This window comes from Megalobrama amblycephala, linkage group LG1 (genome assembly GCF_018812025.1).
Source record: "Megalobrama amblycephala isolate DHTTF-2021 linkage group LG1, ASM1881202v1, whole genome shotgun sequence".
NCBI classification, from domain to species: Eukaryota; Metazoa; Chordata; class Actinopteri; order Cypriniformes; family Xenocyprididae; genus Megalobrama; species Megalobrama amblycephala.
The window spans coordinates 21109856-21135570 of NC_063044.1; the positions used below are offsets into that span (position 1 = coordinate 21109856).

The following is a 25715-nucleotide window of genomic DNA, read 5'->3' on the forward strand; positions in this document are numbered from 1 at the left end:
ATTGGTAATGTGTATGTAACTATCCGTAATTTATTTATTTATTTATTTATTTGCCAAACGACGGTAATTTTCTTGAAATCTGCCAGTTACGGAGAACTGCCAGGTTTGTGGAACTATTTCCCAGTGGTTTAAGTATTTGAGTAAATGCAATTAGTTACTGTACTTAAGTATATTTTTGTTGTATGTTTGCCTTTACTCACCCAAACTTGCCAACAAGGCTACTTTACATAAATGCAAGCGCATTAGCAGTTAGTTGTGAATCTCAGGTGTTTGATTTAGGAGATGAGGCAGATAAGGTATCTGTACTTTTATTCAAGTATGGTTTTCAGGTACTCTTTACACCTCTGCTCTTTCCAGAGTGACGACTTCTAAAACAGCTCTCTTTCGAGTGAATCCTCATGTGATCCCTAAGGTTACTGATGAATCTGAAACTCTTTCCACACTGATCACACATGAATGGCTTCTCTCCAGTGTGAATTCTCATGTGAAAATAAAGTGACAATTTATATGCGAAACTCTTTCCACACTGATCACATGTAAAAGGCTTCTCTCCAGTGTGAATATTCATGTGTTCCCTAAGGATTTGTTCCCGTGTAAAGCCATTCCCGCACAGAGTGCAGGTGTAAGGCTTTTCTCCAGTGTGAGTTCTCATGTGGTCTTTAAGGTGCCCTTTTTGACTGAAACTCTGTCCACATTGTTGGCAGGTGTAAGGCTTTTCTCCAGTGTGAACTCTCATGTGGATGTCAAGGCTTCCTTTTACATTGAAACTCTTTCCACACTGTTGGCAGGCGAATGGGCTTTCTCCAGTGTGAATTCTCATATGGATTTCAAGTTTTTCTTTTTGTCTGAAACCCTTTCCACACTCTTGACATGTATGACGCTTTTCTCCAGTGTGAATTCTCATGTGTGCTGTAAGGTTACCTTTCTCACTGAAACGCTTTCCACATTGTTGGCAGGCGTAAGGCTTTTCTCCAGTGTGAGATCTCGTGTGGATTTCAAGTTTTCCTTTTTCACTGAAACTCTTTCCACACTGTTGGCAGGTGAATGGACTCTCTCCAGTGTGAGTTATCATGTGGACTTTAAGGTTTCCTTTATAACGGAAACTCTTTCCACACTCTTGACAGGTATGAGGCTTTTCTCCAGTGTGAATTATCATGTGGACTTTAAGGCTTCCTTTTTGTGTGAAACTCTTTCCACACTCTTTGCAGGTGTAAGACTTTTCTCCTTTGTGAATTCTCAAGTGGATTTCAAGTTTTCCTTTTTCACTGAAACTCTGTCCACACTGTACGCAGGCGAATGGGGTCTCTACAGTGTGAATTCTCATGTGGGTTATAAGGTTTCCTTTTTGAATGTAACTCTTTCCACACAGTTGGCAGGTGTATGGTTTTTCTGCAGTGTGAATTCTCATGTGGACTTTAAGGTTTCCTTTTAGACAAACTCTTTCCACATTGCCGGCAAGAAAAAGTTTTCTCTCCAGTGTGAATTCTCAAGTGGACTTGAAGGTTTCTATGTTGATCAAAACTCTTTCCACACTGTTGGCAGGTTAAATAACTTTTAGTTCCTGTCTTTTGAACTCTTTTTAGCCAGTGTCGACCTTTCCCCAGTCATGAAATCATGTTTATCATTATGTTCTTTCTCTTCTTCCCTTTCATTAAGTTCATGGCTAGCCTCTCTGAGTGCCGTTAGGTCTAGGATGAAAATAGACAACAATTTTGACATTTAAAGCATCAAAACCAACAACATGTATGATCTATACCAGGGGTGTCCAAACCTGCTCCTGGAGAGCTACCATCCTGCAGATTTCAGGTCAAATTCCAATCAAACATACCTGAACCAGCTAATCAGGATGTTCAGGGTACCTTGATAATTACAGCAGGTGTGTTGGAGCAGGGTTGGGACTGAAGTCTGCAGGACTGTAACTCTCCAGGAGCAGGGTTGGACACCCCTGATCTATACCCTACCCTATGGATCAGGGATGGGGGCAGCTTTGGTCCTGGAGGACCTGCAGAGTTAAATTTTATCTCTAATTAAATACACGTTCCTGTAATTTTCAAGCAGTCCTCAAGAATAAGGGTTAAATTTTGGGGTTGGGTTAAATTTTGCAGCTGTATCTGATCAAGGATGGAGCTAAACTCTCCAGAATAGTGTCCCACCAGGACCAGAGTTGCCCATCCCGTCTATAGATCTTATACTCAATACACCAGTGGTTTTCAAACCTGGTCCACAGGGACCCACCACTGCACATTTTGTATGTCTCCTGTATTTTTTACATCTGGTGAAGATCATCAGCTTGTTAGAAGAGAGCTGACATTGATAGAGAAATTGTGCTCGCACATTTTCGATCGCCTAGTGCGAGTACACCCTTAATTTCAGTTTAAGACACATTTTGAGAATAATTTATGACACAACAGTTTCCCGCCATTGACAGAATTTTCCTGGTATACAGTAGGGGTGCTTTTACTTATCTGAATCAGTACAAAACCTCCAGATCAAAACACAGAAGAAGCAGCAGCAGGAAGAAGCGATAAAAGGTTTGATCAAGTACATGCAAACTAACGCAATTATCTGTGTTATTTTTCTTGACATATTGCATGTTCAGCTATTCATACAACAAAATCTTCTGGGGTCATTAAAGTTTTGTAAAAATAATCAAAAATGCTGGTGATGGCTGGCAACTTAAAAAAAAAAAAAATTAAATGAGATGTGCTTTTTCTCTGCACAAAACTTACATTTTACAGTTATACTGTTACTTGTAAATGTCCAATACGAGCAGAATTTGTCTAGTACTTTACATGTAACTCTCTAAGCTCTTAATTGCTTGAAATCTGCTATGGAGCCGACCTGTAGTCAGTTGTCAGTTTTTATAAAATAAACTATAAAAGGACTATTTTAAATGCTTGAATATGTGCCACACTTATTGCTGCCAGCTGGTGGCATCATGACCATGAACAATAATTAATCAGCTCCCATGATTACACACACAACCTCAGCATGATCTAAATCAGGGGTTTTCAGTAGGGATGCACCAATATCAGTATCGGGCCGATACCAAGCTCATATACTTGTACACATACTCATAAAAATACCCCCAATACCAAAGACTGATACCTCATGTGACGTAACTGACAGAATTTTCCATGCACAGAGACAACGACGGCAGCAGCAGAAACAATGTCAGCCTCAGAGGTGTGGAAATACTTCAGAATTAATGATGACGGAAGGGGGGTGCTAGAAAGCAGCACATGGAGTAGGATGTGTTTTCAATTAGCTCCATCACACTTGTTAAAATGAATCATTTAAAACTTTGTTGCTCTTGCTAAATTTGATCACTCAACATAATTAACATGCTAATGATGAATAAATCTAAAAAGACTGTCAAAAAGGCTTGTCCTCGTCAGCCGACACAGTGGAAGGCACTTTAGCAAGTTTATCACAAGAGAATGTGTCTCTGAAGTCCAAGGTAACAGATTTAGAGGCCAGATCTCATTGACAAATTATCAAGATAGCTGGTCTTTGTGAGAACATCGAGAAGGGCAACCCCACACAATTTGCCTCTGGCCTATTGCCTTCACTATCGGGAGAAAATAATTTTCCGCGTGACAAAGATTGACCGAGCTCACCGCATTGGCCCCATCGTGAACAACAGACTGCGAGTTATGATTGCCAGGATACATCATGATACTATTACACTAAGATACTGCGGCTCGCCCGTAACCAAAGCCCGCTCTCCATTTTGATGGGAGTCATATCAGTATATTTCTGGACTTTCCAGCAGATGTGTCTTCCCAACGCAAACTGCTTGACGGTCCACGGGAGAAACGGAAGGAATTATTAAAGGAATAAAATATGGCCTGTTGTACCCTGTACATCATGGTAGGACTTAATTCCTAGCTCCAGGGAGTCAGCGGCCATTCAGGGGTCATGTTGTAAGCGCCGAGAACAGCTTCATCTCGGGCAGTGCTTCGGGGATTTACCGCTGGCTCTTATAATGGTTAAACATGAGACATAATTCAATTTGAGTACATAAAACGGGCAATCTTTGGTCTTATTAATCTATTATTTGTTCCACAGCAAGTCGAATTGTGCTTATAAACCCAACTGCCAGATGTCAACGTTATCTCAGAACGTAAACTGACGCATAGCCGGAGAAGCGCTAGGTGCATCAATAGCATTAAGCCCCGGCCACAGCCATGCGGACGGTGAGCGTGCAACAGCGCAAGCAGGAAAGAAGAGTCCACTAGGTGACAGTACTAAGCACAATGTGCAGTCGAAGAGGAATAAGTAAAGAGCGATTCAAAAACAAGACGAGTAAACTGAGAGGCATGCCTTCTCCATCGTTTTTGATTCCTGTTCTCTTGGTGTATCTTCTGAACTATGTTGCAATGGTGGATGCACTATTTTTCTTCTCCGATCCTGCCCAACGAATGTCCCATTGATGAAACAAGTCTGGTAAAGAGTATAGAAAAAATTTGTATTGCGCATGTGTCGAACTCGGCCATCTGCACGCATCCGCATCCATTTAGTATACTTTGAAGGATGTGCGGACACGACCAGGCGTAGAAAGTGAAGTATATGTGGGGCTTTAGCATCAGATTGACAAGAGTCAGCTGTTTGCAAAATAGACCATGTTATATAATCCAAAACTCGGGAAACTCACTGAATCTGCCAATGCCATCCGCACTCCTGAGAGGCGTTTGATAGAATGTGGTAAGTACTGCATGTTTTTCTCTCAATAACAAAATAAACAGACAACAAAAAAATGACAGCGGTGGCAGCATAAAGAAAGCATCTGATCATAGCGATGTGGATATGTTTGCAACAGCTCTGTTGTACCGAATCATGATTTGGATCGTGTGTCAAACTGCCAACGGCTGAAATCATGTGACTTTGATGCTACGAACAGCAGATTTGATACACTGATTCATTTATGATCCGAAGCTTCCTGAAGCAGTGGTTTGAAATCGGCCATCACTAAATAAGTCGTTATTTTGTTTTTTTTTGGCGCTCCAAAAACAAATATGTTTGTAGTACCTTTATGGACCTTGAGAGAGGAATTGTCATTGCTCCCTATGCAGGCCTCACTGAGCCACCGGATTTCAACTAAAATATCTTCATTTGTGTTCTGAAGATTAACGAAGGTCTTGCGGGTGTGGGACGGCATGAGGGTGAGTAATTAATGACACAATTTTCATTTTTGGGTGAAATAACCCTTTAATCTCACTTTTTATAAATCTGATATTCTTGATTTTACAAGCCACCAGTCCATTTGTTTTGAGATGTTTTTGCTCAAATTCAGTTGCGCCAAACCTGCTGTAACCATAGCCATTGATTAGCTGGGAGAATAGTCAAATTGCACCCTCTAGTGGATGACTAATGATTTGGTAAAATCGGGTGCTCGCGCCCCCTAGGGGCCCCACAGGTAGAAAACTCCTGATCTAAATTTCAAATAAATCCGGTGCCATGGCAACAGCAATAGAGATATCAAAAATCTGTTTGTAATTTTACATCAACAAAGTCTTGGGCTACGTTCACACCGTCTGTCCAAATCTGATTTTTGTGCATATCTGATTGAAATCAGATTTAGCAAGTGTGAACTGCAAAAAAAATAAAAAATAAAAATTATACATGAAATGCAATTTATACAAATCCATTTCAAGCTACATTAATGTGTGGTTTGAAATCCTATTCAAATCACATTTAAAGTGATGTAGTTGCACACTATAGTAATGAGTTAATAATGCTTAATTATGAAATTAAACCAAACCTCAACCCTAGCTCTATAGTAAATAAATGTAGTTAAAATTAGCAGGAAAATTTAATTCTGAAGTGAACTAATCCTTTAAATTACTCAGTTCTTTGAGTGATTACAATGTAATCGTCATCTTAAAATAAAGTAACCAATTAAACTGCCGTTTGTGTTTGACCAGTAGGTGGCTTTGTCACCTAATTGATGTGGTCAGTTTGGCATAACAATGACACAGAGTTTGGTGTCAATATGCAAAACCATTGCAGAGTCACGGCTTTAGATCATTTTTGGTCATTTTACAGTGACGTTTTTTGTTTCTCAAGGTACAACAGTACTGTAGAAAAAGCAAATTTCATGTTTTGTTTAATTATAGCACCACCAATTTTTTTATGTGTCCTCACAGTGAGCTCATACATACAGTGTGTCAAGCTTGGTAAAAATATCTCATTGCATTTAGGAGTTACACATAAATTTATATTTATGAGCACATAACAATGACCCATGTCCGACTTTGTATTTATTTGGCACTTACAATCAAAATTGTGACTTTTGGCTTGCAATATTAATGGGTTAGTAATGAAAATTCTGTCATCTACTCACCATTATGTTTTTCCAAACTTGTACAAGTTCTTCTGTTGAACACAAATTTTGGAGAATGTTGGTAATCAGACAGCTTACAATTTCCACTGACCTCAATAGTACTTTTCTTCTACTGAGGAAGTCAATGTTTGGTCAAGATTCTTCAAAATATCTTCTTTTGTGTTCAGCAGAAGTAAGAAACTCATACGGGTTTGGGACGACAGCAGAATTTTCATTTTTGGGTCAACTATCCCTTTAATGTTTATTCACACATCCAGTGCTGCTAATTTAATTTGTTAGTTTAACTGAACTTATTTCAGTTTGTATCAGAACTTTTACAGAACATTAAAATGACAACCATGATCATTTTGTCTCAACATGTAATTTTCACACCATTTCATCTGTCAGCGCTTATTGATTTCCAACCTACACCTGAACCACAAATGACAAGGTGAATATTTTCACTGGTTTCATCAAATATTATCAGTTCACTCTGTTCAAAATGTTTTACAGACTTGCCCTGCTGACTTTCCTCCATATGACACACACACAATAAATTATTATTTATAAAAAAATGTTTTTGCCTGATTTAATGTTCAATTACTGCTGTTTATGTTCAGGTATGTTAAAATTGATTTCATGCATTAAGATGCTCAAAGTTTTTTGTTTTTCATTGTTCTCTATTCAGATGTAGATGTTTGGTTTTATGTTGTAGAAAATATTCTCTATTTCTGTACAGCTGGACATTTTAGGATCAATAAAATGATGAGAATAAAACCAACCTGTTTGTTCCTCAATATCTTCAATCTTCATGTCTTCAGTCTCATCTTTAATAATTATCTTCATATCTTCAGTTTCCTCTTTAATAAACGCCATCTTTAAGAAGAGAATAACAGAGTTAATGGTCTTCAATGACCTGTTAAAAAACACTCAAAACTAACGCTGTAAATTAAACACTTCATATTTAAAAGTTTATGATCTACATTTGGTATTTAAAGAATTATAGATTATATTTAAATGATTACTCTTTGATGAAAACATGATTAGTTAGTTTGTTAGTGTTTGTTGTTCTCGTTCATGTTTGAGCAGCACGAGTCGTGATTCACTGAATCATTTCTCTAAATATTTGATTCAATTGACTCGGAGTTGAAAAGTTCATCATAACTCTCCAGAGACTGAACTCGTGTTCATGATAAACTGATTTATGATATATATATGTAGAGAGAGAAATGAGACGCAGGTTTACTCAGTGGATATGAGCTTTACTCACACAAATACTGTTGTTCATTACAGTTAGATAAACAATTACAATGTTACATTAAATAGTAAATAAACTCATTTCACATCGCTTGTTTAAAACAAAACACACTATAACTATACATCACTGAACTGTTTCTATCGATTAAAACAGCTTAAATTCTTAAAACAAACCTTTCTTCAGCAGAATCACAGCAGATGCAGGAGCGCGGCGCAGTCTTATGACGTCATGTCGTCACTCCAAAATAAAAGTCCTGCTAAGACGCTGCATTTTCTACAATCACAGAAGTGAACTGAAATCTAACCATATTTATCAGATAATCTTTGTATTAAAATCAAAACAGTGACAAAAATGATACAAAGAAACATGTTAAAAAGGTTGTATGAGTTCATTCATGTGTCAGTGCAAACTGAAACACAATTTATCTCTCAAGAATCAGTAATCAAGTAAAATAAGCAAAATTTCAAGTATAAATGTAGTTTATTCAATACCAGAACTATTGCTAAAAGGTTCAGTCAAGTTAAAAATGAAATGTTTCACATATTTGTAATTAAATCAGTAAGTAAAGTCTTCAATGTCAGGGGTCATTAGTGTGAGTTTCTGCCTATTTAGCAAATTAAATTGTGATGTTGACGCTCTTAAAAGAGACTTTCTGGTTCTCTGATGTAGACTAGAGCAATCAAACAAACAGTTGTAAACTTCAAACTTCACAGCATGCAGACTCTTGAAAGTCTGCCCCATTTGCCACACACACACTCACACACATTAACAGATTGGCACACAAGTACACTCTCTCACACACACACACAGACACACACAGACACACACACTAACAGATCGGCACACAAGTACACTCTCTCACACACACACACACACACACACACACACACACACACACACACACACACACACACACACTATAATATGCTGTTATACTCCATATAAAAGCCAGAAACTATCTAAAGTGCACAGGCCTATCTAAAGTGTTAATGGTGCCACCTGGTACAAATTTTACCTCTTCCCAACAGGGAAAACCACCAACAATCAGAATGCATGATTATATGGTGTCATGGCTTTGCAATCAAAAAATGTCGTCATAATGGAAGTCAATGGGGCAAAAACAGCCATGAACAGTAAATGAGGGAGAAAAAATTAAAGGTGCCCTAGAACACTTTTTCACAAGATGTAATAAAAGTCTAAGGTGTCCCCTGAATGTGCCTGTGAAGTTTCAGCTCAAAATACCCCATAGATTTATTATTATTATTTTTTAAATGCCTATTTTGGGGTGTAATTAAATATGCGCTGATTCACTGCGCATCCCTTTTAAATGCTCGCGCTCCCCGCCCCCGAGCTCTCGACTCTATATACATTGCATAAACAAAGTTCACACAGCTAATATAAACCTCAAAATGGATCTTTACAAAGTGTTTGTCATGCAGCATATCAGATCATGTAAGTATGGTATTTATTTGGATGTTTACATTTCATTCTGAATGAGTTTGATAGTGCTTCGTGGCTAAAGCTAACATTACACACTGTTGTTCTTATAAAGAATGAAGTTGTGTTTATGCATTATACAGACCGCAAGTGTTTAAAAATGAAAATAGCGACGGCTCTTAAGAAATGATGTTAACTTTAACCACATTTAACAGTACATTAGCAACATGCTAACGAAACATTTAGAAATACAATTCACAAATATCACTAAAAATATAATGATATCATGGATCATGACAGTTATTATTCCTCCATCTGCCATTTTTCGCTATTGTTCTTGCTTGTCATTTGCATATGCAAATATTGGGGGCGTACATATTAATGATCCCGACTGTTGCGTCACAATCGGTGTTATGTTGAGATTCGCCTGTTCTTCAGAGGTCTTTTGCACAAATCAAATTTACATAAGAAGGAGGAAACAATGGTGTTTGAGACTCACTGTATGTTATTTCCATGTACTGAACTCTTGTTATTCAACTATGCAAAGGTAAATTTAATTTTCAATTCTTTGGCACCTTTAATTAATTTAATAATTCAAACATAAAAATGTTTCACTTTTTATATGGGCAAATTAATAGACATATTTAAAGTTGTTTATTTAATTCCTGTTTTTAAATGTAGTTTAATAAAACAACAAATTTAAAAAATCTTTTTTGAATGTATAAAGAAAAATTTGAAATGGGTTATTTAATTCATTTTTTAAAACGTAGATCAACAAAAAGTACATTAGTAAATCTTTTTAAAAATAATTTGGCAAATGCTTTTTTCTTTATCCATTTGTCAATCGAGTGGTAAAATGCCATTGGACAGTACACACGTGGGAGCAACCAATCAACTTTCGCCTCAATTTGAAGAGCCAACCCTCTCTCACTTGTAACACTCTCTGTCGTTGGACAGTGAGAGATCAAATCTTCATCCCGCTTTAATTTGGTTTTGTGGCGCCATTTTAATGTCTTGCGCGTCAGTTATTGTGCATAAAACATCATGCAAGTACCATGGCTGACATTGCTAATATTTATAATATAAGACAACTTGCCAATGAAGTGGATAGTGGTTCTCAATCAAATGTCCCAGACCGAACAGCCACTCCGTCTGGAATGCAAGAGCTTAACGCAGTGGACAGCAAGAAAAGTTGCTTAGCCCTTTAAAAAGTTGTTGTTTGTCTGTATGCGAATGTTTATGTTCACATATGATGTTATGCCAATACTATGACACATTAAGAACGAGGCATTTGTCGCATCGCGCAGCTCAGTTGAAGTAAATCGACTTTTCACAAGCTATGGAGCAGAAGCCAGCAGAAGATCTTCAAGTCGTCGTAATCATTCTGCAAGACCTCGCAGTAGCTTCACAAGAGTGTTCTGCTGCTTTAGTATGACACAAAGTGTTGCACCAACAAAGTTTGAAAGGGACTATAGCATGAAAAAGGCCGATATAATAAACCGATGGTTTATTAATTAACTGCATGAAGACACTGAGCTGTATAATGTCTGCTGCATAATCATGCAACTGCTTTAACCCTTAAATGCATACCTCGGGTCTTTAGTGACCGGAGACGTCATTCACTACCCTCCTCCTCATTCATTTTTTAAAGTTAGACATCAACCTTCTTGGTATTCCTCAATCAATTCATTATAAAGAATATAACAAGAAAAAAATCATAAAATTATAAAAGAATGCCTATTTTTGTATTCATTTTTTGTAAAAATTGTATAGGGTCGCAAACGACCCGAGGTGTGTATGAGTGTAGGTATATTTTTTCTGCACAACAATAATTGAATCTTAGATGACGGAATAAGTGCAATTCACCTTTATTCCACAAGGTGGCAATGTCTGATACACAATGAGGAAGTGACGACTCATTCAGACAAAAAACGAAATAATAAGAAAAACATGAAATGGTTCAGCGATTTTCTGCAGAGCAAGTACTGGACGCAATCAAATATGACTGTAACTGTTACTGGATGGATCTGGTGAAGCTGTTAGCGATCGAAATATTGATTTTGAAGATATTGAAAATTATATAGTTTTGAGAATATGTTTGAGATCGCGAATGGGCTCATATTCATGACCTCAAACATTAAACTAGCCTATTATTTGCTGAATTTACTGGGAAATGAGCTCTGCGTCGGGGAAGTCTCGTGCGGCCTAACAAAATGACGCACTCACAGGCAGGATATTTTTAGTCTCAAAATGTAAAAAACTGAGATAACCACTAATTACAATGGCTAGCCCTGCCAATATATAGTGTCGGCCACAGTTTTTATCAAATAAATATGGTATGCGAGGCAAAGGTATGAAAGTTTATAGTCTATATTGATGAAGGCTGCTATCCTCGAGAAGAATCCTCGAGAAAAGCGCTAAGTTAGATTTTCTTAAAACATCTCAACATGTGATAATAATCATACTCACCCTCAAATTTTTTTCTCTCCTCATCAGTGATTTCGATGCCAAACTGCATAAGCTCCTTTATTAATTGTGTGGTATTCATTTTTCCCAACTCCATTCTGAACTTTTGAAGGCGCTTCCCAAATCCGTCGTACAACAGCCAGTCTGACGTCTGACGCATTAACTTTACGCAGGCTTTAAGCAGGGGAACATCGAATTAGACAAAATCAACACAACATAGCACAATACGTGAAGAAATATGATTATATAACATTATCTCGCATTTACCTGAAAAATGTGTCCAAAAAATGCTCGACGAAATCGTGTTCTGAAGTTCTGTCAGGACAGGACCGCGCGCGCAGACTGAAGAACGACTCAAGCAGAGCGGGAAATTCTTAAAGCGACAACAATCGTAACGTTGAAAAAAAATGAACAATTATTATAAATATATTTAATTTAATAGAATCATTAATGTGTTTGGAAATAACATTTATTTTATTTTACAGACAGGATAGGCTACATGAAGTGATGGTTAAGTATTTACATAGCTAATATATAGTCCTACAAAACATCTCAACATTTTAGTTTTAACATTTAAAACTACTTAATATGTTGTCTTGCTGTTATTATGAGCTGACATACATTTAATTAATAAAGAAACAGACATAAGGTATTCTTGTTGGAGCTTAACTGAAAAACGTTTTGAAAGGCACAAAAATGGACCTTTCACATCTAAACCTAAAATGTTGTACCTTTATAAGCCATTTTGGGTACATATTTGTACCCTAAGGACCAATTGTGGACCGTACCGTTTTGTACCGAACAAAATTTTACCTGCACTGTACCTTTTTTTCTGACAGTGTACAGTTTGAAGATCCTGATTTCGGAAATACATTATGTGATCTCGAGAACATTGATGAACTTCCCTCCAAAGCAACTGTGAAGCTCATCAAAACACTTGAGCTAGATGTCCATTCTACTGACACAGACGAGACAGCGTTGGCTGTAGACAGTTTCTTATGACATTGAGTTTGCCTTGAGAGAGGGCAGTTCTGAATATGTTTGTTACGGCCCATGTCCGAGTTAACAGCTCGTTTAAAAATAATAACTCAATGAGGACATGGACCGCACACATGCAAGAGCCACGGACACCATTGTCAATTTTCAGGACAATAAATCGCCCTCGTTTAATTATAATAAAAAGAAGGAATAAACAATTCATAAATAAAGTTGCAAACAAAATTAGACAAAACATTAACAAAGGAATTAACAGTAAACAGGTAGGGAAAAAAACAGCCAAAGGAACAAAGAACGCCTGCCTGGCTATTCTCACCAACAGTTCTTACCTAGCTTCCGATAAAGCAAAAGGAGTGAGTCTTCCGGGCCTCTGCTTCCTTCACTATACTTACTACATTATTAAACAGTGACCTGTTTAAACAAATCCACTACCCGTTACTGTTAAAATTAAACATTAACCATATAAAGAAAACATATAGAACAAAACAATGACAAATCAAGAAAACAAACTAAACTACAACAAAACACAGACTAAGCGCCCCATGAGAGCGGACGATGGGTGTTCAACGGGACCGCATCGAGGGGAGAACGCAGAGAGAGACACCAGCGAGAGAGAGAGTCCATTGACGCCATCCACGCTTTTTATGCCGGAAACCCAGTGACGTCATCGTGCTTCCACCAATCCAGAGCTCCACCTATGGGTCTTTAAAACAAACTACACAGCCACGTAACAATGTTAAAGAAGGAAAGCATCTTAAATTGACAAGGGATCAAAAACATAACATACTTGAGAGAATGATTGATACAATTTACAGCTTCAAGGCATACCCAAGTGATAATGACTTTGCCAAAGCAGCTGAAGCCCTGGTGAAGAAACACCCGTTTGAAGGAAAATAGCTCAAGAACTGGTTTTGATGGCTGGAAAGTGTCCTTGAAGTTCAAAATGGATAACTATAGAAGCAAACTTCGCGATCAGGAATGCAAGAAGTTGACATCAATGGGTGTAAAAGAAGCAGGAGCAATCCAGATGCAGAACATAGTTGTGCAAATATTAAATGCCCTAGACGAGCAGAAGTCAACTTCCTCCCTAACTTTCCTTATGGGTCAGATGAACGAAGATTTACGTCTAAAAATGATGGATGACCTTAAAAAGAAGGACCAAGATGTCATGATGATAAATCGACACATGCAACAAACATTTGTGCTGAGACGAAAAGAAATTGTGCAGTCCAGTCCATCAGCCAGCTTTTTTTCGCGAAGCTCAAGTAAGTGATGCTTTAATAAATCGTTTGTTTACTTCTCAAAGAGAAATTTTTGGCATCTTAAAGGGTTAGATCACCCCCAAATGAAAATAGTGATTAACTACTCACCCTCATGTCGTTCCAAACCCGTAATACTTTAGTTCATGTTAAGATCAAGGTCAGATTTTCTTCCATTGACTGCCTTTGTAACTACCATTTTGACGCTTCAAAAACTTCATAATGAGATTGAAAAAATAATCCATATTACTCAAGTAGTTTAGTCCAAATTTTCTGAAGAGAATCAATTGCTTGTTATGATAAAAAGATTTAATTTAGACTTTTACTCACATTTAAACATTGATTAGATGCTAAACCTAATTTGAATAACGCACAAGATTCAACCTTTTCCGGAAGCACAAACGTGCTGCTTAATACATGAGAATGAACCTCATTGGTTATGCAGCATGTTTGAGCTCCCAGAAAAGGTTGAATCTTGTGCATTATTCACATTCAGTTGAGCTTCTGCTTATGTTTGCTGATCAACATGCCAGTAAAAGTATAAATTAAGTATTTTCATCATAACAAGCAATCGATTCTCTTCAAAAAATTTGGACTAAACCTTAAGATTATTGATTCTTGACTTGATTCTTGATCAGTGAATTAGTAGTTACAAAGACAGTCAAGGAAATTTGACAGCATTCTGTCATCAAAAAGATCTTCATTTGTTTTCCGAAGATGAAAAAAAGTCTTAACGGGTGTGGAACAACATGAGGGTGAGTAATTAATGACAGAATTTTCATTTTAGGGTGAACTAACCCTTTAAGGTTTTTGTATGTTCAAATTAATTTTGTTTTAATGCTGTCTTTAAAAGATTAGTTCACCCAAAATATTTCATACTTATTTCATTTAGGTTTGTAAACACACAAAGGTGAGTAAATGATGAATGATTTGTAACAGCCTTTTCATGTGATTATTTTTTTTCTATTTATTGTTGCAGGCACTTGCAGAGTTTCACAGAATCACAAATCGAAATCTGCAGCAGACATTGTACTCCTCCCTGGATAAACATACTCCACAGATTATGGATCTTTTCAGAGCTAAGGCAGCAAAGGGTGGTGTCAGTGGCAACAAGATGGCTGCAATACTAAAAGACTGCGATGAACAAGTAAGTAGACTTGAACCTATTGAAGGGCTGAACAGGATGATATCATTGGTGTAAAAGTAGTCCATGCAACACAAATGTTAATGGGTTAACCCAAAAATGAAAATTGTCATCAGTTACTCACCCTCATGTCATTTCAAACAGGAAGACTTTTATTCATCTTCATATCATAATTGAAAATCTTGGGGGGGGGTCTTTAAAAAAGACTGAAATGTAAAATAATCAACTCCTCCATACACACTCTAGGAAAAACATGGTAATATGGTAGCACAAACGTCAACTAACATCAAACTGTGATTTGTGAGTTGTTTAATGTAATATTGAGTGCCACCATTTTTTTTCCAGGCTGATGGGCAGAGTAAATCATTTCAGTTTGTTCATCATTCAGAGTGACTATTGCTTCAGAGAAATAACCATTAAAGGGTTAGTTCACCCAAAAATGAAATTTGTCATTAAAGGTGCCATAGAATTGAAAATTTAATTTACCTTGGCATAGTTGAATAACAAGCGTTCAGTACATGGAAATGACATACAGTGAGTCTCAAACTCCATTGTTTCCTCCTTCTTATATAAATCTCATTTGTTTAAAAGACCTCCGAAGAACAGGCGAATCTCAACATAACAGTTACGTAACAGTCAGGATCATTAATATGTACACCCCCAATATTTGCATATGCCAGCCCATGATCATGGCATTACACAAGTCTGGATCTGTGTACAGCTGAATCAACAGACTTTATGCAGGTAAGCAAGCAAGGACAACAGCGAAAAATGGCAGATGGAGCAATAATAACTGACATGATCCATGATTACATGATATTTTAAGTGATATTTGTACATTGTCTTTGTAAATGTTTCGTTAGCATGTTGCTAATGTACTGTTAACACTAGAACCGCCGGGGGTCGCTGTATACCTAAAACCGCCATGCGGGTAAATTTTACCCACGCACATAACACCTGTTTTTATATGACTAAAGAACATATTATTTCACTGTATTATGTCACTGTCTTCACAAAAAAGTGTCTAAAGTCATGAAATGATTATGTCTAGTCATCAACTATATTTTTGTCCTGTTGTTTTATGTTCAAGGCTTTTTTTATGCTTTTCATAAAGGTCAATATAAGCTAAATATGTCTGCGCTGACAACGAGAATTAGATGGAAGTAAATACATATTTGGGTGGTGTAATATTATAATTAATCATATATTAAGATAACCCATGTTATTTAAATGTCTAAAATAGCCTATAGACAATAATGAACAATAATAATTCAAGCACACTGCATAGGATGATGCGATGGCAAATTCATGCAAACTGCTTCACCTAATTAATTATTAATTTGTTTCGTTTTATGATTTATAATTTGAATAAGAGAACAACACCAGTAAACTTCAGGTAATCAAAAAATGGTTTTATTCAGTACATCATAGATTGGATTTTTCTTTTTCTTTTTTTGCCAGGAAACGGGTAGACTAGGATAAATAGCAACACAGTAGCGAACAATAAAAGATAGAAATGACAAAACAAACAAATAGTTATTAATTATTAATAAATAATTAAATAAATAATAAATAATTAATCAGAAGTTTGGACATTTATGAGTAGGCTAAAACATCTTCATTTGAACATGTGTTGTGAGACTATTTACAGTAGGTCTACAGATTGCTCAAACACAGTTTGGGCAAACATTCATTACTTTGACTGTGCATTTCCCACAGACAGCATTCCGACACTTCAGGCACTTGGCAAACGTTTTGTTCTGTTTGCATTGTGCCTTCACCATGCACGTCATTCTCCTCAGCTGATCTGCAGTGTCCAGGGGCATGTTCACGTGCGGTGCCACTTTGGATGCCATCCACTCAGCACGCAGCTCCTGGGCCAGCTGAAGCATGAAGTCCCTTCTGGGGATGTTGTTCTCTATGCAGCTCCGGTAAAGCACACAGGCATTAATAGCAGCAAGATCCAGCAAGTTGTAAAATACAGCAACGGGCCACCTATGGGTGCCACCTTGAGACAGACACAAATACCCCTTTTCCACCAAGGCAGTTTGAGTGCTGGTTCGGAGCCAGAGCCTAGTTTCAAATCAGTTCTTTGTCTTTCGACACACAAAGCACCAGCTCCGAACCAGGAAAAGTGGTTCGTAAGTAGCACCAAAACATTGCTGGGCTAGAAGTAAGAACCGCTTGCGTCAGGGGCTAGGGGCGGGGTTACCATAACCAACAAGAAACACCATTTTTGAAATAGCAGCTAATCGAGCTAATAGCAGCTCAATCGTAATCTCCGTCTATATACAAATTACGGCGAGCCGTGTTTGGATGCCGATGTAGGTTCGCAAAGCCATGAGCAACAACAGTAGTGAAACATCCGCGATTGTTGATAGAAGGCTTGTTCGAGATGCATCGGAGCAGCGCGGACCGATTCGGCGGGTGCTGCGGATCCACGGGAGCGTTTGTAGAGCGTACGACTCCTTGTGCTTTTGGATCGTTCTCGCGGAGCTTTGATGTCATGCGCCGATCGCTATGCGAGAAGCCGATGCATCTCGAACAAGCTTGGTGTGTTTCGCGCTGCGGCGCTAGCTTTGCTGTGTGAAATATGAGATGTATACAGTGACGTAAGACCTGGCTCTGTGTTGCTCTCTAGCCCGTGGAAAGGCAAACCGGTTCTTAGAAGACTCATCAGTTGAACCAACTCCGAACTGGCACTAGCACTAGCTCTGAACTAGCACCCGGTTCGTGCTGGTGGAAAGGGGGTAAAAGAGAGCGACAGAGAGGAAGAGTGAACATTATGGCATTATTTAGTCCATTATAATACTACTACGACAATGTAATAATAATAATAACCTTTGACTGAGTATTGGCGAGCCATCTGGTCGAGCACATCAACCCAACTTTGGTTCTGTTGTAGTAGGTCACCGTCTCAGGCTTCCTCTTGTTGTCTGTGGAGATGGCTACATGTTGGTGTTGAGTGCTCAGGATGGTGACATTTCTTCGGGGCTTACACTGATAAACAGTGTGATTTTATCACTTTTCAGCACCAGAAGGTGGAAGCCCCCGCTTATTTTTGTTGATGGTCCCCACCATGCTTGTATTTTTGCGGAGAAGCGAGTTGGCAAGCAGGATGGAGGTGAAGAAATTATCGGTGGTGACATTCCTTCCCTTACTAACAAATGGATCCACCAGCTTCAACACCACACTCTCACCAAGGCATTGTGTGGCTGGTCTGGTGTCATCTTTGCCCAGGTATGGAAAGCCGTTCAACATGTATTTGGAATCAACATCTGCTGCCAGACAAAATTTGATTCCAAATTTATCTGGCGTGTTGGGCATGTACTGTGTGAATCTGCATCTTGCCTTTGTGGGGAACAGTTTCTCATCAACAGTAATGTCTGGCCCTGGTCGGTAGCATGCAATGCAGTTCTGTGTGAATTTCTGCCACACCTCAGCCATGAGTGCAAACTTGTCAGTGGTCAAACGGCATCGCCAGGGTTCCTTCCGATCAAAGCGCAGGTAGCGCATGATTTCCCTAAACCGGTTCCTTGACATTGTGGAAATGAAGAACATGTTGCCCCATTCCTCAGACCAAAAACTTTCAATGTCAATGTTTTTCCCACAGTATGCACCCCTGACATAAAGTAGTGCAATGAATGCCTTTAGCTCAGCAAGGGACATATCCCAGGCTGTGTCCTCAGTGGCTCTGCAGGCTTCAGCCACTGTGCACTCTCGGATGTGCTGCAACATCCCTCGATCACACAAGCACATAAAAGCTGTCATCTTATCTTGGATGTTGCGCCTTGCGTGTGGTGTGGGGCCAGCGGACTCACTGAGAATATTTTGGGCTTGATGTCTCCCAGTGCCTTCACCAGATTTGAGAACAGTCCATACTGTGCCATCTTTCCCGATTTCTTGGACTGGTGCTTGTGGCTCCGTGACACACACTAAAATTAGACAGGGGTTCGACGATCATTTATAATGTATACAGGCTACTTTAGCTGATAGGAAAATGTATCTTTATAGTTAAGGGTGAAACTATAGACCACCTATGGCAGTCAGAAAAGTTACAAGCCAAAAGGCATAATAATAAGGCAGTGACTATTTGCACTAAGTGAAAATAGGAGTATTTTTAGCAAAATGGTATTTACACTAAGTGAAAATATCCATATATTATATATATAAAAAATAACTTTTTGCAGTAGTTAGATGCTATTTATACCTAGTGGAAATAGTGTCAGATACTTGCACCTCAGTATTGTAGTAAGAAAAATTATTTAAAAAGTATGCCATAATAATAGCTACTAATTGCAAATGAGTGTATTTTCAAGTTTATCAAATGGATGCCACTTAATTGTGAAAAGTTTATGTTTTGATGAAAATAAATGCCTTTCCAATCTGCGATGTGATGAGAAAAAAAGAGAATAACTAACTGTACCACTGTGTGTGTGTGTGTGTGTGTGGTGTTAGTGTAGCCTCTTCCAATAGGGCACTCTAATAATAATAACTGTGGGAGATGACTAAAGAAAATTATTTTACATCCAAAGTTTATTGATGCTCACCCTGTGTAACTATTGTAGCCATCCTGTCCTGAAGAACAGACTCAGTCGGTCTGATTTTTCTCTGAGGCTCTGGATCGCTGTCAGATGAGCTGTCAGATGCTGAGCCGACCCAGGACGCATCACTGATCTCACCACCATCAGACTCTCCATCACTCATGGCATTTAGGGCTTCTAATACCTCTTCGGGAACCATAAATCGCCTCCTTTTACTCATTGTGACTTCATTTTTTTTAACCGTTAACCACTAATTCATTGAGTGAAAGGCGTTGCCTAGCAATGTACAATATTTAAACACATGGGGCGCGAAAATGACAGCGCGAAAATACAGGCATTATATAGCGGGTATATTTGATTCGTGCGGCGCTTATAGGTATAATTGACCCGTTTTTTGATCTGGTTTTTTCTAAACAATTTTTAACATCAAGAGATTGTAAATGACAAAAATTTAGTAAAAGTCAATGACTGGGAGACTTGAATGTTTTATTGAAAACCTATTACGTACATTTAAAGAACAGCCACGGGTAAAATTTACCCCGTGGCGGTTCTAGTGTTAAAGACACCTGGTGCCACACTCTAATCAGCTAATTAACTCAAAACAGCCGCAAAGGCCTTTAAATGGTCTAGTTCTGTAGGCTACACAATCATGGGGAAGACTGCTGACTTGACAGTTGTCCAAAAGACGACCATTGACACCTTGCATAAGGAGGGCAAGACACAAAAGGTCATTGCAAAAGAGGCTGGCTGTTCACAGAGCTCTGTGTCCAAGCACATTAATAGAGAGGCGAAGGGAAGGAAAAGATGTGGTAGAAAAAAAAGTGTACAAGCAATAGGGATAACCTCAACCTGGAGAGGATTGTGAAACAAAACCCATTCAAAAATGTGGGGGAGATTCACAAAGAGTGGACTGCAGCTGGAGTCAGTGCTTCAAGAACCACTACGCACAGACGTATGCAAGACATGGGTTTCAGCTGTCGCATTATTGTGTCAAGCCACTCTTGAACAACAGACAGCGTCAGAAGCGTCTCGCCTGGGCTAAAGACAAAAAGGACTGGACTGCTGCCGAGTGGTCCAAAGTCATGTTCTCTGATGAAAGTAAATTTTGCATTTCCTTTGGGAATCAGGGTCCCAGAGTCTGAGGTCCAGTGTAAAGTTTCCACAGTCAGTGATGGTTTGGGGTGCCATGTCATTGGCTGGTGTTGGTCCACTGTGTTTTCTGAGGTCCAAGGTCAACGCAGCCATATACCAGGAAGTTTTAGAGCACTTCATGCTTCCTGCTGCTGACCAACTTTATGGAGATGCAGATTTAATTTTCCAACAGGACTTGGCACCTGCACACAGTGCCAAAGCTACCAGTACCTGGTTTAAGGACCATGGTATCCCTGTTCTTAATTGGCCAGCAAACTCGCCTGACCTTAACCCCATAGAAAATCTATGGGGTATTGTGAAGAGGAAGATGTGATATGCCAGACCCAACAATGCAGAAGAGCTGAACGGCCACCATCAGAGCAACCTGGGCTCTAATAACACCTGAGCAGTGCCACAGACTGATTGACTCCATGCCACGCCGCATTGCTGCAGTAATTCAGGCAAAAGGAGCCCCAACTAAGTGTTGAGTGCTGTACATGCTCATACTTTTCATGTTCATACTTTTCAGTTGGCCATGATTTCTAAAAATCATTTCTTTGTATTGGTCTTAAGTAATATTCTAATTTTCTGAGATACTGAATTTGGGATTTTCCTTAGTTGTCAGTTATAATCATCAAAATTAAAAGAAATAAACATTTGAAATATATCAGTCTTTGTAAAGTATGTATACGAACTGTACAGTTATTTAATCAATTTATGGGCGAAATATATGAATATAATAAATCGTAAAGCCTTATGATTAATTATGATACATATATCGACCCAAGAGGGAATTATGCATATATACGTGAATCAATTACAACAAATTATAATCAATTAAGTATATGATCAGTTCTAGCTTAATAGTTGTTTAGAGAAACTATCCAAGTTTGTCCAGCAAACTGTTAGTTTTCACAGACTACTATAAAAGGAAGGTTATTATCTGGCCACGAGAATAAACCTCCTATCATAGCATCAAAGCATAAAGCATAAAGCAATGGTGCTGGATCGAAAAACGTTAAAGTGACCTGGGTTTTATAAATGAACAGCAGAATTGGACATGAATATAATGTATTTAATATATGAAATTGTTAATACAAAGGTTACACGGCTAAATATACACAGGGCATATACATATATACAGAAGTGAACAGTAAAGAAAGGGAAAGAGAGAAAACAAGTAGCAAAACGTACTAACAGTCCTTGAGAGCCAGCAGAGAAAATCTGTTTCATTAAGTCGTATACAGGTATATTGCATCTAATGATACAGGTGATGTTCAGTGCTGCTGAACATCCAATTTGTTCCATTTGTTCCAACCAATGGTCAGGGTGCAGTGTTTGGCGGGCAAACTTTCTTTGTCTTGTCTTGCGGCTCGATTTGCATAATTTATGATGTGTAGATCAGGGTACATTTTTCTTTGAAGTACCATTAAAAATAGAACAATGCATTTTACAGTTATGTGACATACATTGTTGAATGGGGCGTAAGGAGAGCTTTACATAGACCAAGTTTGTCAGGTGGGACAAGGGAAGTTATAATTCATAGACAAATTTTTATCATTAGAAATAACACTAGCACAACTACAGTCATTTAAACTAAGTCTAAACACCAGGAAATCATACATGCACTTGACATACACGACGGGTACATTTTGGCACAGTCATATTTTGAGAATAACTGTACATACAATCTCTAAGCATGTTTGTGTGTGTGTGTGTGTGTGTGTGTGTGTGTGTTTGTGGGTGTGTGTATGTGTATTTGTGGTGTGTGTTGTAATTTGGCTGGTCTGTCTGGGCCCACAAAGGGGGATGACCCTTTTGAAGTCTCCAGAGCTAGGAAGTGGGATTCTCTGTTTAATTTCAGCGGGTCCACAAAAGTGCCAAAGTGCCTGTCTCTCATTGGACTGGACGGAGCCGATCCGTGATTTACAAACACAGTTCAGCAGGCTAAAAGCATTCTGAAAATTCCAAAGTTTATTGACTAGTCTGATCTATCCAGACGCTACACTGTGTGTAATGAATGGATATAATATACAAGTTTCACTTTTTGAGTGGAATTAGTGAAATAAATCAACTTTTTGATGATATTCTAATTACATGACCAGCACCTGTAGTTTGTATACAGCGTGCAAGGTTTATGCTCATGCTCCAAGTCTTATTTGCTGCTTTAAGTGCATCTCTGTGGCTGAATTACAGTGCCACATACTGGTCTGGCATACATCGTTTTGATTCATTTCAGAGGTTTCGTGTGGATGCAGATATTTCTTGATACGAGGAAAAAAAAAGATTGTAAGCTCAGGCTTCGTGTGGACATAGCCTTAGTCGGCCAAATAACAAAAACTACCCGACAACTGACTGTCGGCTTGGCGTGTTCCTTCCTTAAGGCTTTTCTCCAGTGTGAGTTCTTATGTCATCTTTAAGGCTTTCTTTTCAACTGAAACTCTTTCCACACTGTTGATAGGCATAATGTTTATCTCCAGTGTGAATTCTCATGTGGATTTCAAGTCTTCCTTTTCTGTTGAAACTCTTTCCACACTCTTGACAGGTGTAAGGCTATTCTCCAGTGTGAATAGTTGTGCGGACTGTAGGGTTTTCTTTGTCACTGAAACTTTCCACATTGTCGGCAGATATATGGCTTTTCTCCAGTGTGACTTCTCATTTGATCTTTTTCCACACTGTTGTCAGGTGTGAGGTTTCTCTCGAGTGTGAATTCTCATGTGGACTTTAAGGCTTCTTTTATGAATGAAACTCTTTCCACACTGTTGGCAGATATATGGCTTTTCTCCAGTGTGAATTCTCATGTGGACTTTAAGGCTTTCTTTACATGTGTAACTTTTTCCACATTGTTGGCAGGTGTAAGGCTTCTCTCCAGTGTGAATTCGCATGTGGACTTTAAGGCTTCTTTTATGACTGAAACTTTCTCCACATTGTTGGCAGATATATGGCTTTTCTCCAGTGTGAATTCTCATGTGGACTTTAAGGCTTTCTTCACGTGTGAAACTCTTTCCACATTGTTGGCAGGTTAAAGGTTTCTCCTCAGTGTGAATTCTCATGTGGATTTCAAATCTTCCTTTTCTATTGAAACTCTTTCCACACTCTTGACAGGTGTAAGGCTTTTCTCCAGTGTGAATAGTCGTGTGGACTGTAAGGTTTCCTTTGTCACTGAAACTCTTTCCACATTGTTGGCAGATATATGGCTTTTCTCCAGTGTGACTTCTCATGTGGACTTTAAGGCTTTCTTCACGTGTGAAACTCTTTCCACACTGTTGACAGGTAAAAGGTTTCTCTCCAGTGTGAACTCTCATGTGGACTGTAAGGCTTCCCTTTTGACTGAAACTCTTTCCACATTGTTGGCAGGTGAAAGGTTTCTCTCCAGTATGAATTCTCATGTGGTTTTCAAGTCTTCCTTTTCTATTGAAACTTTTTCCACACTCTTGACAGATGTAAAGCTTTTCTCCAGTGTGAATTCTCATGTGGACTGTAAGGGTTTTTTCACATGTGAAACTCTTTCCACACTGTTGGCAGGTGAAATAACTTTTAGTTCTTGTCTTTTGAGCTCTTTTTTGTGAGGAAGCCTGTGTCGCTCTTTCCCCAGTCATGAAATTATGTTTACAATAATGTTCTTCCTCTTCTTGCCTTTCATTAAGTTCATGACTCATCTCTTTCAGTTCCATCAGGTCTAGAGCAAAAATAGACATAAAACAATTTAGACATTTAAAGTATCAAAACCAACAACATGTTTGTATCCTATGGATCAGGGACGGGCAGCTTTCATACTGGAGGGCCAATCTTTTGCAGAGTTAAGTTTCATCCCTAATCAAATACACATGCCTGTAATTTTCAAGCATTCCTGAAGACTTAAGGCTGATTTTTACTTCTGCATCGTGTGTACCCTGTAGGTATGGTGTTGGCCGTGAATACCACATGTAGCCTGATGTGCACCTCTTAAAAAAAACTGTTACAACACGTCAATTCTACCCAGACCGCAAGCGCTGTGATTGGTCTGTTAGAACGCCTCTTTGGGTCAAAAAATTGGTGCGGACCAATCGGAGAAGAGCGAGTGTGTGGCAAGGGGTGCGTGGTTCAGCGAGGTCTACAGCGGGAGAGAGAGGCAGGAGACGAGTTCAAAGCATTAAACAATATATGCAAACAAAACATATTGTTACATGTGCCCTGGGTCCATGTTCTATTATCATCATATGGACTTAATTTCCCACTATCCCCAACCTAGGAACCAATCATGCACTCACACCTGTTTCCCCATCAGTGACACTTTATAAGCTGCACTCACACACACACCCATTGCTAAATTATCCGGGTCTTATTTAATTTGATTTCGAAGGCTGCATCCTCAAGAGGACGAGTTCTGAGAGTTGCGCTCTCAGCCAATGAATGAAAATTAATAAATTTATATGTAATTTGAAAAGAAAATGTATTTACTTGTTTTATTTTGGGTAATGCTTGAGGAGCTGGCAATGTAAAACAAATATCTGTTACAGAGACAAAGGAGGAGGATATTAGGAAGAATAAAGTTTAAAACAAAAACAAGCTTGAAACTACTTACATTTAAACACATCTTCGCTTGAATGTACATTTGCAGATGCCACCATTTATTATTTATTTTTTTCAAATAAATGACGGTTGTTAACAGCGACGCAAAGAATTGTGGGCTATCTGCAGCAGCGAAGGATACACCTCATGCATCCTCCGAATTCCTGTGAAAGAAAAACGCATTCAAAAGGTCGCGTTCAGAGAGTCCTACTTTTCTGAAATGATACAGCCTCAATGACGTATGCAATCTTCGAATGCGACCTCTGGAAGACACAGCCTTCGAAATGAGACACAGCTATCGTTTAGCCTTGTATTTGACCTTGTCTCAGTGTTCCTTGATCCTTGCCTGTGTTTTTGACCCTGGACTTTTTCCTTGTTTATGATCGTTTGCTGCCTACCTAGACCTTTGCCTGTGATTGGATTATTCTTTTGCCTTGCCTTCTTGTATCTGTTTGCTGGCGTTTGACCCTCTGCCTGTACGACTACGCTCATCCTATTAATAAAGCCTGCATGTGGATCTCCAACTCCGTTGTCCCGTCCCATACGTCACACATATAAAGGACAAAAGCATTTAAGCTCAAGCAGCGCAAACAGGAAAAACACT

General features: G+C 38.7%; 2 protein-coding genes across 3 annotated transcripts in view; both read right to left on the reverse strand.

Annotated features, from left to right (window-relative positions):
• Positions 1-25715, reverse strand: part of LOC125244061 (stonustoxin subunit alpha-like) — a 1172099-nt gene that overhangs the window by 270651 nt on the left and 875733 nt on the right. The window lies entirely within an intron of this gene.
• LOC125245228 (oocyte zinc finger protein XlCOF6-like) overlaps positions 293-25715 on the reverse strand; it is a 33412-nt gene continuing 7989 nt past the window's right edge. Inside the window, exons 2-3 of the mRNA XM_048155757.1 lie at positions 23292-24239; positions 293-1341 (exon numbers count right to left, since the gene is read on the reverse strand). Of these exons, the coding sequence (XP_048011714.1) occupies positions 326-1341; positions 23292-24239 (1964 nt within the window). The 3' untranslated portion in view covers positions 293-325. The remainder of the gene's footprint in view (positions 1342-23291; positions 24240-25715) is intronic.